We start from the raw sequence: 14,535 nt of genomic DNA on the forward strand, positions 1-14,535 counted from the left end.
GCTGAATCATGGGTCATTTTCTTGTCGATTTTTGTCTTTTGTGCTTGATCCTTTTAGGGTGCTGCCCCATATCACCACTGCAAGATGATTTGGGTTGCCTTTCTCCACAGAACCCTATAGTCAGAATTGTTCTTTAGGGCTTTCCATTCAACATAATCAATCATTTATACATAGAATAGAATTGATGACAACCTCTCAGGACAAAAACAGACTGTAGAAAGACTTTTAGAGATGATACAATCATCAAATCCTGAAAATGAAGTTCCATTTTAATCAAGAAGGAACACTCCTTTAAGATAACTGGAAGTTGTTGCTATTCCAATTTCCTTCTGTACATTTTTATTAGATGCCGAGATCCCAGAAACTCATTGCTTTCTGGGAAATGAAAAAAATTCGGGTACAAAATGAATCAACTCCAAAATAGGTTCATCCTTTGGTAAATTCATTTACAATTGGAACAGGCTAGAGTAGGGATCTGCTTAATGATGTCAATCTATACCTTCACTAGAACATATGATATATCTGTGACTATAAATAAAAAGATGATGGAAAGAAGGGGGGGGGGAGTACAATGCTGAATTACCAAAATTTGTAACCCTAGCAGGCCCACATACTACCCTGCAAAGGCCATGTCAATGGCCAAATTGTGTTCCTTTTGCTGGTAAGAGCTTTCTTCACTGCTGAAGCTCAACTGTACATGGACACTCACCAGCTGCATGTGAAAGATTTTGGCTAAATCTATACCTTCAAGTGTCTTCTGTGAAAGCTCTGAAAATGAAATCACGGAAGCGTTTTGAGTATTGCTTTGGATCCACTGCAGAGATTGAGGTTGGGTCAAATTGGAATGATTTGTAGGCGTGCTCGAGCTTCTTGCTAATATCGTAGTCTTGTAGAATGTCTATTATACCAAAGAAAAGGACAACTTCATAGAACTCTCCTGTAGGTTCTCCAATTAGCTGAGTCTCATCACCTCTTCTCACTGTCTTCTCAACCCTTGCTGGCATGTTAATACCTAATCTAATGGATGACCGCCTGCAGGAATCAATTCAAGAAAAGTATAAGGAATGCAGAATCATATTTTTGGTAACCTAGATCAGGAATGACTAACTAATCCCCCCCTTCATAAGCATGGTGACTTATATGGGATTTGGATATTTTTGGTCCAAAATTTGATTTGGAACTCAGGAACTAGTCAAAAAGAAAATACGACAATACAGTTAGCAGGTCAGCAAGAACAACAAAATCAAAATCCAGTGAGAATTTCGGGTAGTCAGAGAAAACATGCACATACAAATGGATTTACAAATGACCCACCAAAAAAAGGGTTTACTATTGAACAAGCAGTGCACAATTTCATGAAGTTGTAGAGACATTTGTGAGAATGCTCATAAGTTCATTTTACCGGTCAAGAAGAAGCTTATCCATGTCTACTCCAGAAAGACGAGGGGCTGCTCCATCAATATCAGGGTCTCCATTTCCTACAATAGAGGTTCAAGAGGTACTACATTCGTTCAGCAAGTATTCAACTTCAGTTCATATATGGAAAGAGTGATGAATGAAGGGACAAGAAATAACCAGTAGGAGTTCGGATTCCAGTAGGAGTTCGGATTCCAGTAGGAGTTCGAATTCCAGAAGGAGTTCGAGTTCCAGGAGCTTCCCGGAAGTGAAGACCAACCAGAAGACTATAATCCATAATTCTCTCCTGTTCAAGAAGGTCACAATCCCTGTCCACTTGCCTGTGTGATGCAACACTTCAACTTAAAAAGGAGAATCAAGTATAAACATAAATGACTTATTGCAAACAAGGAAAAAGCGAATTAAAAAGAAACTTACCTGCAAAACTCTTGGAACCAAGCCTTCTGCAATCGAAAGATGAAATTAAGATCAAGGTCCTTGAGAGTTGTTGTGGCATCAATTTCTGCCTCGGGTTTATCAGTTGTGCGGCCATGGGAAGAACCTTTCAAGTCAAAACGCCTGTGAATGGCGAACTCAGAACAGAACAAATTCCCCATTATGACAAATCGCACCTGGATCATCACCATCAAATGAGTACAAAGTTCATAATTCAGATGAATATTTGAATTCATTTAGGATTTCATATGCATGTAACAACCCTACCTTCTTCTGGGCAGCCCCAGTTAATTTCACACAGTGAAGACCATAAAATTTGGTGACTAGAGTGTTCTCAAAGGCTCGAACATGATTATAATAGGCTGGAAGCATCCTTAAAAGAACCTGAAATTTGTGTTCATCAATTATTAGATACTAATCAGCATCCCAAACAATGTAGAATTCTGGACTCGATCAAGAAGCCATCAATTTCCACCAAAAATTTTGGGAATTATGTGGGAAAAGTTCAAATATGGCAGAAAAACAAACTCATTTGGAATTAAATGGTACAATTCAGGAATCAAAATTCCTGATATTCAATAACAAAGTGTGCTTTATTGACAAATTCAGGTCAGAAAACAGAAAGTTTGGCATAATTGGAGACTAGAAAAACTATAAACACTCTATGGGAATCCTTGAAATAAGATGTAATAAAAGTCTGAATTAGGTGGTAAAGTTTGGAAATAAACTCACCTTTACTTCGGACTTCTTCATTGTCTTTATCATGTAGCGATCATCATTGGTCAAGTAAAAGAAGCTTCCACTTTTCCCAGGGGAAGAAAGCTCCCGTAGGGCATCATTCCCACATATAGATATCATGTAATCAGCTGGATCAACCTTGAACAATTTCCTGAGAGTTCTGAAAACATATTTATAAAGATCCATTAGCATTCTATTTGTTTCATTACATAAAGACAATGATGTCAAATGAAGCGTATGTGAATACAGAATGTTCTAGTAAAATTCATTTTGTGAAGTCATTTTCGATTGTCTTTGTTCCAACCATGACAATGTGGTAGGTTTCTGCAACCATTTCCTAGCTAAATTTCTATTGCCCAAAAGGCAGCTGCAGGGAAAGATGATTGAAGAAATAACCTGAAAACCAATGGACAGTAGTCCTTCCATCTAAAATCACTCGACTGGTGAGGTGGGGTGTGTTTGGATCCTTCAGGAGGAAATTTCGTCCACACCTTTTCCTTAGGATCAAAAGCCGAGGATTTCAGATCAAGGGATGTAGATGGTGCAGGCCTTCCAACGGAATGTCTGCAAGACGACAACACAAATCATTGTGATCAGTGAAGATTACAAACACAAATATGGATTAGAAGCCATTTTGGGACTTGGAAGCATTCATAGTATCTATATACTATTTTAACTAAACACACATCTAAAGGGAAGATTGTGGATAATTTCATTACTGTTGTAATGGAACTGCATTGTTACCATCCCAACTCCAAATTCTATATGCCATGAACACTCTTATTACACAGTACAATGGACTTGCCATTTCAGGTGGGTAGAGGTTATCTATCTCTCATTTCTCCAAAAATCTTAGTTATAAGACAAAACAGGGACTCAGGCAAAAAACAAGAAAGACAAGACAAATAGGTGAAGCAGTGTAGAGGAACGATGAATACCTTATTCCAAGCTGCAAATTGAGCATGAGCTCGTAATTTTTATGTCCTTTAGATATTGTCTCGCCTTGTCTCTTCATTGGCTGTAATCTTATCTGCTGTTGTCTGGTTTCTGTCAAATCCGGATCTTCAAGCTGAAGGCTTCCCAAACCCTCATCCACATCTCTCCCCATGAGCGAATTCCCATCAACAATATCAAAGCTAACATCTCCATCGCCCTCCCAGCTGTGGTAATTCACTCTGCCGTCCACTGACATCCTCCTCGGCCGCACGCTCCCGTCGTTCCCTTTACTGGGCTTCCAAATTGGCTGCTTCTGCAGGAACTCCCCGTCGAGCCCAGGCCAGTTAAGCATCTTCTGCAAGGGAAGAATGGAAACATTCTCGCCAGGGTTTATCTTACAGTCATTCAACTCCACGGAGAACAACTCCTGAGGATCCCATTCCATATGACCGGTGGGGGAACCGGAGGGATAGTAAGTACCAGTCTGCTCTTTGGGGTCTTTACTCCACATTCCGACGTAAAAGCTCCCATCGGCCCACCGGAAAGTGCCGTTCCCTTTAGGCAATCCATCCTCCCAAACCCCATCATATCGATTCCCATTAGCCCAAATCATAGTGCCATTGCCACTAATCATGCCATTCCTCCATTGCCCAATGTAATGGTTCCCATTCTTCCATTGATACCTTCCCTGACCTTCCTGGAAACCTCGGCGCCAATCGCCTTCGTAGTAATCCCCATTTGCATAGCTTTTAGTCCCTTCTCCGTGCTTCAAATTCATGATCCAAGAGCCCTTGTAAGTGTCGCCGGAAGCGCCAGTGTACGTGCCTTTGCCGTCCATGTAGCCAGCCTTGAATTCACCTTCATAGGTGGCACCAGAGGGCCAGCTGAAACGACCCTTGCCGTTGGTCTTACCTCTGACCCATTCGCCGACATACATACACCCGTCTGTCCACAGATACTTGCCGTGACCGTGTGGGAGGTTGTCGGACCACTGCCCAGTGTAGAAGTCGCCATTGGAGAGGACCTTCTCGGCATGGTAGACCTCGCCGGAGGCATGGCCGGAGACAGAATCATCGTCGTCGGCATGAGCCACTGACATTGTTGCGAAAATGCTATGTGCCCTCCTTCTCGCAGCTGCTTGTGACTTGCGTACCGTTGCTTCCCAAGCCTTCACAATGCCGCTCTGTTCTTTGCTCATTCTCCCTCTGCCTCTGACTTTCCTTCTCACATTCCTCTCTTTTCAATCACCTTCAGCCATGAAAACCCGGATCAAAAACTCTCTCAATCCATCATTTTAATGAGTAAAGCAACCATTTTTTTTCCAACTCAGAGAAAGACTCTGCAGCGGCAACAACAACAACAACAACAGCAATGGAGACGAACAAAAACCCAAAAAACCAAAACAAAAACAAAAAAAAAAAACTAGTTTTTCTCTTCTTTTTTTTTTTTTTTTTTTTGTTTTTGTTTTTTTCACAATGGGTTTCCTGTTTTCAGCTTCTTCTCCTCATTCTCTGATTTGGGATTGCCTCACATTTTCGATAACCCAAAAAATAAAAAATGAAACTGAAACTGCTGCTGTTTGATTGATGGGAAAGCAAAAGGTGGGTTGGAACCAATGACTAGCCTCTCGTTTCTGAGTTGTGTTTTGGTAAAATTTTTAAATTTTCTTTTCTTTTCTTTTCTTTAGTTTTCTTTTCTTTTTCTTACTTTGGTTGGGACCAAAGAAAGAGATTCAACACTCTGGTTTCCGGGTTTGGCTCCTAAAACCGCTAACACACCAAACAGGTGGAGGAACGGAGGAGGAGGTGGTGGTGCTTATGTCTTTGCCAATTTTAGTGTCCCTCCCTTTCAGATTAAATGCTTCCTTTATTGCTAAATTTAGTACTAGATTTTCGTTACATCTATTTGCTTTTGACTCCTTTTCTTTCTCCATATTTTGCATTCATGTTCTGTTATTTTGGCACCATCCCCATGTCATCCAAAACTTTCATATAGCCACTAGATTTCTAAGGAATGATGCTATTTCCTATGCCATCCGATATTTTTATTCTTTCTCTGCACTAATTACCCTTTAATTCTAGGTCGAATTGTTATGACAGTGAGTTTTTATCCTATGTTTATCGACAATTTTGTTCATTTTCATTATGACTTAAAAAAAATTTAGATAATGATTTACTCTTTAGTGAAAATTTAAGGTTATTATTGACTTAACCGAAAAGTTACAGGTAAGTTTAAAAATGTTTGTTTAATAGCAAGTTAAGTGATTGAAGGGTGAAGTGGATTGGTATTTTTCATATGAACTAAAATGCCTAAATTGATGTTTTGGAAAAACAAGAAACATTTGAGCAAAGGAGCCAACACTTAAGCATTGGAATCGCTCAAGTGCTTATCCTACGTTCAAGCACCCGAGGCGCTCAAGTGGTGGTTAAAGTGTGTTCAAGAAGTGGTTTAGAATATGCCTGAGCATGAGAGAATTTGTTTTTGAAAATTCATGAATATTTTTTTTAATAAATTTTAGATACCAATTTCTTAGGCCTAGAGACTTATATAAACCCTCTCTTAACCTATTCAAAGAGGGACACTTTGAGAGAATCAACCAACTTGCTTTATCATTTCTAATATTTCAAGAAAGAATTCATAGGATTGAATTTTGGGTTGTTGGAAGGACTTGCATCCCTTGGAGGTTGAGAGGAATCTATTGAAGTATTGGAGATGTTGCATTGTGGACGTGAATTAAGGTATAAATACGGGAGAATAAGTCTTTAGCATAAAACGGTCAAGTAAATTATACTTTGATCTCATATAGTGAATTGTAGGTTAGAAGTCTTATATCCCATGGTTTTTTATCTTCACAATTAATATGAGGGTTTTCATGTAAAAATATGTGTCCCTTGAATATTTGCGATTGCTTTGAATATCTTTATATCTCCAGGTTTTAATTTGAGTTAATTTATTCATCGTTTATATTGTAATATTCAAAAATATCTATTTACCCCTTTAGCGTTACCCTATTAGAAAAGCGGTTTTTCGAAAATCATATCCCCCATATTATTGAAGTTGGAAAAGTTAATTGATGAGTTTTCCTTTAGTTGAAGTAATTTCACTCTCTTCTCTTCTAGTTTATTGCTCATGACCCATAATAATTCTTCCAAAGGAAAAAAAGAGAAAAAAAAATTGTGACAAGGCCTCCTAGAAGGCTTCTAACACTTTGACCGTATGTAGGCGAGTCAAATTCATTCCCGCTTCTTCATAAGGAAGCCTAAAGCTCAACTCCTATTAAGGAAATCAACGGTATGTTGTCATCCATGAAATATATGATTTTTCTTCGTTTGTGTTTTTTTTTCTTTATTGATTTAAGTTTAAAGTCTTTTAAACGTTTATGTTACTATTTTTCCAAATTGATTATTAAAATGAAGACTGCAATGTCTTCAATGTACATCTAATGAATTTTTCCAATTAAAATTTGTGACTTTTTACTACCATCAAACTCATTAGTTAAATTAGAACTTCGTAATTACCATACTCCACAAACTAATAGGAGATTCACCTATTGAGTGTTATAATAACGAGATTAAGTAAAGCTCAAAGGATCGAATGCTTAATGCAAAAATCAAAATATGATTCTATAATGTAAGACTTATATACAAAATTTGCATATCATTGTGTAAGCTCGATATGTAACGTGGTATCCCAAGTTAACAAAGGATGTTCCAAATGTATAGAGTTATTATCTTGCCATCTTTGCAAATGAAGCTAATGTCTTATTCTACCTTCTATCATTACACCCTTGAGAATAAATGATTGAGGATTTTTTACCCAAAAAAGCAAAGGTTACTTATAAAATAATTCAAAAACAAATGAGGGTCCACTTATTAATTCAATAATTAATTCATAATCTAAAAATTATAGCCCAATTTTTTAAATTAATTTCCTTTGGCTACTTTGGGGTAGTAATGTGGACATAGATTTGTGATAAAGATTTGTTTGCGCTAGTGGGATCAATGGGATCAATGGGATTGGGTTGATAAAAGGCAACATTTTACCTTATTAGTGTCTACAAAACTTTAAAGGGCCTTTGACTTTGAAATTCACCATGACTATAAATAGTGGGGCACTAATGATTAGTGTGGAAATAGAAATCTTAATTTTGATATTTTTAAGATACTACTCAATCCATTTATATCAATTATTGGGTTGGGTTTTATAATAAATTCCAATGAATAAATATTTTTAATTGCAAAAGAACTACAAATCTAGTTATCATATTCTATCAAAATAAAATTAGTAACAACTTTTTCTTTGAAATCTACAATTGTTTATAAGGTAGATATATGAATGATGCAATGGATATCATATGATTATAATAATATTATAATATTTTTGCAACTTAATCTTTACTAATTAAATGACAAACATGTGTTATAAAAATGTGATTAGAGATGGGTGATCCTAAAACTAATGAAATTATAAAAATGATTGCAGGTAGGTATTTAGGTAAGACATCAATAATTTTTAAGAGATGTTGTGCTACCTTATAAATAATGATATTTAGAAGTTAATTTATGACCTGAATATTTACAAATTTCACCATATTTATACGAATTAGATAGAACAAGATATTTAATTAATAACAATATTTGTAATATAAAGTATACAATTTAGGGATCAATTTTTCTTAAAGATATTACAAAGTATGAATTTAAAGATTATTAGGGTCTGTTTCGTAATTGTTTTAAAAAAAAATTCTTAAAAATAGTTTTGAGAATAGTTTTTAAAAATTATTTTCTAATTTTTGTAGAACAAAAGTTTATTTGAAAATGTAAAATGTTTTTAACATTTTTAAATGCGTTTTAAAAATAATTTTTATATCTACCGTTTTGTTTTTAATCATTTTATATATTTGTATAATTATTTCTTAAAACAATCATTAGAAAATAAATGAAAACAATAAAAAACAACTGAAATATATTATTTGAAATTAAAGAGTATTAAAGTTTATTTGGTAACTATTTTCGAAAAGAGTTATGAAAAATAGTTTATAAGAACAATTTTTGAAAATTATTTTCTAATTTTTGTAGAACACGAGTTTGTTTTACAAAAGTAAAATGTTTTTAACCTATTTTTAATATTTTTAAATATGTTTTAAAAATAATTTTTATATCTAATATGTTATTTTTAATTATTTTATATGTTTATATAATTATTTCTTAAAATAGTACTTAGAAAATAAATGAAAATAACAAAAAATAATTAAAAAATATTATTTGAAAACATTTTATAAAAAATAATTTTTTATTATCAAACATATTTTTTATTTTAGAGAACAGAAAATCGTTTTCAAAAACAGTCCCACACACAACCTTATACATTTTTTTAATAGAATTTATAGTTTATCTTATCTCATAAATTCAATATAAAAAACCCACTTTGACTACAACTTATGAGTACAATAACAACTAAGAGGGACCACAGAGTAAAAATATAAAAAAAAATGTGGAGGAAATGGAGAAAAAGGGGAAATAAGAGGGGTTGGGAATAAAGAAATAAGTGCACACCGCGTAGCAGGGTGTGATCGTGCGGGGTGGTATTGATGGAAGGTGGAGAGAGGGTCAAAAGGGGGAGAGTAAACCCAAGTAAGGGCCCACACAAAGTCTGCAATGGCTGGCTCGAAAGTTGACACTTGTCCTCATGGGGGACATGTCACTGATTATAACATAATGAATGATGTGTCAATCCAAAAGCATCTCTCTTGTTCCTCCTCCTTCTCACACTCTTCATTCACTTCCAACAATCCCAAAAGTTCAAAAGAGAGAGAGAGAGAGAAAAAAAAAAGTAGACATTCTATGTGTATGCTTTTCCTTTTTTCTATTCTTTTACTTTGCATTTGAATATCTTATGGTGTGGCTAGTCACCTAATTTTGGCAATTTGATATGAGCATTGTGCCATTTGGAAGGTTGGCATGGATTGGGACTAAATTTTTCAATCCCTCTTAGAATAATCCATGGACCCCTTCAAATGTATTGGAATATATTTTTTATACAATGATAATTCATCAAATTTATTGGTCAAATTGTCAAATCGATCGATTTATGATTAAATCAATATTTAAAAAGGATTGCGCTAGTAAAAGATATGATCCACGATTTGAATTGACAAGTAGGATTATGAGAATTTTATTTCAACGACTCTCTTAAAATTATTTTCAATTAAATTTTTATTTTTCTAAGGTGTAATACTTCCCACGAATCAAGAATGGAAGCCTTGAAGTTATGATGGTAACATGAACGACAACTCCCATAAATGGGAAAAATAGTGGTCACTTAATAAGAGGGATTAGTGAAAGCTACAAGGTAGACCAAAGCATGGAGTGACATAGATTGGCCAATGAAGAGCAAGTGGAAGTGGATTTTGGGCATATATTTAGTGATGTGTTAGGTATTGAAGAAACCTAATGAAGAAACAATAAATGGTGTGGGCATTGAAAGGGTTGAAGGAGAGGGGTATGGGGGGAGAGTTTTGGATTGTGTTGTCCACATAGATGTGGGCAGTTGCTGATGATGGGGATCACACAAACACAAATGACCCACCACACCATCCATTATGTGCAGCTCAGTTTATTCATGTGTGCAATGTTGAGGCTTTGTCTCCTCTTCAGGTGGTTGGTGTCAGAGACAAATAGCTCTTTTGTCGCCTTTTTAAGTCTCCTACCCCACCCTCACCATCTAGCTCTAGCTTATAATTTCCTAATCCTTTGCCCACACCCCTCTGTTGCATTTATGTTTGTGAGTGATTTTCCCCATTTTTAATTTGACTTTGATCATTGCTCAACAAAAGTTCATTATTTTATGCAGAGGTTTTATAATAAGGTGAGACTTTCTTTCTTTTTCTTTTTTCTTAATTATTTGGAATATGAATATTTTTTCATTTATCTAAAAATATTCGATCTCCTTAACATTTGTTAAGTAATAAGACTATGTCTTATTATAATATGAATTTATGTTGCTAAAATAATTGTAGATGTGATTACAAATTTGGAAGGGTTGATAGTACAAAATGATGGATGTAATGCATTATTTCAATTTCGACAATAAAATTTAATGTTTCAATCCCACATTGGTCGATGAAAATTTTCATAATTACTAAATTACCCTTTTTATGATGTACGAAGCAGTTAATTAATGTGTGATGTTGGAAAAAAATGCAATCCACGTGTGGTATGCCTAATTTGGGTTGGTTTTTTGCCGGCAATGTGCCCCCCACCAACATTGAAACTAAAAAATGATACAAGGAAAGTGTAGACTGACCCAAATGTTAGGGTAAGACTTTAGAGGAAGGCATCTAAGACTTGAGAAGGCCAAACCAAACACCATCATGTGCTCCAAGCCCTAATCCTTGTAATTGTGGGCCAATTTTGAGCTTGTGTGAGGACACCAAGTGGCCCCCCAAATTGGGCCCATTGTAGTCCTAGGCCCATTCCATCTTTGACGATCAATCAAAGCTCTAGATGGGGACACTATTATGAATGTTGTTGAGAATTCAAATTTTGGAAATTGATGATCACAAAACATCATGAGTTAGGGAAATACTATTTAAGGATTTTTTTTATTTTTATTTTTATCACGAGTAAGGGAAAGATTATTTAAAGTTTTTTTTAATGGGTCGTTGTTAGAAGTTAGAAGCATCCATAAAAATATCAAAATATTTCCATAAAATATCGTCCAAAAATCATGTATCGGATGGTCTTGACACGAGATATGGGGTGGAGATATCATTTGCTTGATATTTCTGAAATTTTCCTCATTTCTCATTAATAAATTCACGATATCTCGATATTTTGATGATATTTTGGTATTATTGTCGATTTTTCTATACCACATCAGCACATTTAGCCATTAAAATTTATCGTATCAAATCCTTGATCAATGTCTTAGTAAAATTTAGTCCAAATTAGAATGGACGAAAAAAAAAAAAAAAAAAACAGAGAAAGAGGTGTGGAGCTAGCTAGTAAAGCTTGGAATAGCCAGGAGAGTTTAAGTTGAAGATGATTGAGAATGGAAAAGAAGGGTGATTGGAGAGGAGAGGTGATGTTATTCCATTTGGGTAAGCGAATTTGAGTAGGAAAACACAGGCCAAAGCTCAAAAATACAAAAGAAAAAGAGAGGGGGGTAGCCAGTTGGTGAATTTTGGGGAGAATAAGGTTTGAAAGCTAAGTATCGACAAATAAGGTGCTGACAAATTCAACTCAAGGCCTCCTAGGAGGGAGTATGGAGTAATACCAGACCACAGGTGACAGGTCCACCCCTCACCACACTGAATATGCCTGCAACTCCGCCGCCTAAGCTCTGACCTTCTTCACTCCCTCTTTCTCTCTTTTTGGCTGCAAACTATTGTATATCCGTGTCGGAGAGTGTGGATGCATGGAGTGAGTCTCAGACCCCCAAAATTCGGCTGAATAATGACAAACTTTTTGGGAGATGGGCTTTTTAGTACCCAAAAGTGGCTTGTGGCTTATCAGTTTTCAATATGCTGCTTAGTGCTTGGTGCTTGCTGCTCACTGCTTACCACTTTGGTTGTTTCAATTTTTACTATTATTGCTTCTGCTCATTGGGATGTGGATGAATGGATCCAACAACTGGACTGTCTTCCTCCTAGACTCCTACTCCCCTTTTTCTATTCTTGTTTCACTCTTTGGGAAACTACTCCTTTGGGTTTATGGGGGACGATGCAAAAGGTTTGGTCCTAATTCCAAAGTTTACAAAATTTCCAAAATTTCCAAAGACAACCACCCAAAGCCATATATCTCAAATTGATACCGTATTCAAGATTGGGCCTAACTCCATCCACCCTAATTTGTTTTAGACACAAGCGGACCTCTATTTTGGCCCGCCTCCTGTTTGAGCAGGCCCAAGTAGGTTGGTATGCTTGGAACTTCCCCACTTGCGGAAAGGATACAACACATCGTTGGCCCATAAAGTTGTGGCCCAAAACTAAAGCCCACATATAACCATAATCACTTACCAAAACCTTAGATTGCTTAGTGTAAAATAGATATTATCTAAATTAGGTGCAATCAAGTTGCACTTTGCTCAATATTTCATTTGAAAGAGTTGAATATCCTATTTTCCGGTTTTGCGATTAACATTATATCATCTTGATACGAAGTTTAAGTTTCATCGATTAGTAAATAATCAAGAATTCAAGCAATAGAGAAGGATTGTGAACTTGGCTAACCGAACTAGGGTGATGGATCTAAATACAAAAGAAGAGAATGTAATTGTCTAAAACCACATTGGTATACCACAAAGAGATGCTTTATGTTGTAGCATGTCTTGATGGTTGGCCTTGAACCCCAACTTTCATATTGTTTTTAATTGTTGCAAACATGGGAAAAATTTGGTGCCTCCGATGTAGGCTTAATGCCCTCCATTAATCCACTCCCACAATTTGCTCCTACATGGAAAGCACAACAAGCTAGTTAATTGCCAAGGATTTAGTTTTTTCCTAAGCTCGTGAAACCCATGGAGAGGTTCATTTGAAGCATCCTGTGACACAAAACTCACAAGTCTAAACGAATGTTGAGCTAGTTGAAGCTCAATACAAACATGTGGTAATTGGTCAATGTTTCTAATAGTTTTTTATATTTGGTAAGAAATCTGATTATAATTAGATATTCATGAAACATTCCAATCGATATTTCTTTATTAAAAAAAGATCATAATCCAATAACAACAATGTGGGTGACAATGTGGGTTGAGTTTAGAGTTCGAATGAATGAAAACTTGTAGTATACTTGGGTTGGAGGCGCAGAGTAAATGTGCGCAAGGCTTGAAGAACCTGCTTTAGACTCTCCATAGTCGCTTCATCGATCAAATTGCAATCGCTATCAAACTTCGGAGGGGGTTGGAATGCATTCACGTTGAAGTGGGGCTTGTTAACGAAATGGAGATCAAGGAAAACACCAACTGTGATAGCGATGATGATTGCAGCAGGCTTATCGTCCATGCATTTGGGGCTATTGATGCCCAATCTAGGGCATTCTTCAGGGGTGCTGATTCACAATGCAGTAGAGGAAATTAATTAGTGATTTAGGAAACCTACTAAAATCGCATCATGAAATCCAGATTTCAATAAAAATGCATGGAGGACCAAAGAGCTGACTCTCTATTTCACAACTGTTTTTGAAAATACCGTTACTTTTGTAACAATTAACGGTTTCCTTTATTTTCTCGACTACCAAACACAGCCATACAAATGAGCTAGCAAAAGAGAGTACACCGCTGACGGAAAAATTGTTCTCCGCCGTAGCAAAGAGTACGCCGTCGGCTTTCAGAATCTGCTGGCGAAAAGCTTCCACCGCCGGCGGAAACTTTCCGCGGACGATGAGGTCGGTGTTGAGCAAGGGCAATGGCGATATGTCCACGTACTCTATTTCCATTCCCTCAATTGCTTCCTTGGAAAGCTTCATCGCTGCAACCAAAATCAAAACCTAATTCACCGATACTCATTACATTCATAGAGAAATTAAGAGGAAAAAGAATAAAAGAAGAAAAGAGGACCGTAGCGGATGAGGCCACGGTTGAAGGAAGCCGAGCGGAGGGAGCCGCACAGAGCGGCAACGTTGATGACTGACTTGGACGCTGCCATTTCTCTTTTCTCTCCTCTGCCTTGTTTTCTTCTCATTATCAAGCTCGACGGTTTTTGTGTACCGTAAGGAAATATGTCATAAATATATATTTAAATTTTGAGTTGTATTTAATTTTTCTTGGTTTTTCTATAAGTTGGTTGGACTAAATTAGCAAAAGCTGACGTGGATGGGTAGGAGTGAGTTGGATAAGAGATGGATGATGATATGGAATATGAATGGACAAGTAGAAGGGTGAAAAATAGCTTAGTGTTATACAGGGTCTTAAGCATGGTAAGGAAATGAGTGATACACGTCATCAATGGATGCAAATAGAAGGAAAATAGAGTACATGGCAGGTACTCTGGATTATGAATAAAGACCAAGT

General features: G+C 36.3%; 1 protein-coding gene and 1 pseudogene across 2 annotated transcripts; both read right to left on the reverse strand.

Moving 5' to 3' along the window:
• Nucleotides 1–297: 297 nt before the first annotated feature.
• Nucleotides 298–4,968, reverse strand: LOC117927775 (phosphatidylinositol 4-phosphate 5-kinase 6-like). Of its 2 annotated transcripts, none has more exons than XM_034847448.1 (8): nt 3,528–4,968; nt 2,986–3,153; nt 2,584–2,749; nt 2,119–2,235; nt 1,834–2,027; nt 1,594–1,736; nt 1,403–1,478; nt 298–1,032 (listed from the first exon to the last, which is right to left on the reverse strand). In XM_034847448.1, the coding sequence occupies exons 1-8, from the start codon at nt 4,721–4,723 to the stop codon at nt 747–749; spliced, it is 2,346 nt and encodes a 781-aa protein (XP_034703339.1). In that variant the 5' UTR covers nt 4,724–4,968; the 3' UTR covers nt 298–746. The 2 variants fall into 2 exon arrangements, with proteins under 2 accessions (XP_034703339.1, XP_034703338.1); XM_034847447.1 differs by having other exon boundaries at nt 1,576–1,736.
• A 7,971-nt stretch (nt 4,969–12,939) lies between these two features.
• LOC117928219 lies at nt 12,940–14,170 on the reverse strand (annotated as a pseudogene).
• Between the last annotated feature and the right edge of the window lie 365 nt (nt 14,171–14,535).

The sequence above is a fragment of the Vitis riparia genome, chromosome 13, assembly GCF_004353265.1.
Source record: "Vitis riparia cultivar Riparia Gloire de Montpellier isolate 1030 chromosome 13, EGFV_Vit.rip_1.0, whole genome shotgun sequence".
NCBI classification, from domain to species: domain Eukaryota; kingdom Viridiplantae; phylum Streptophyta; class Magnoliopsida; order Vitales; family Vitaceae; genus Vitis; species Vitis riparia.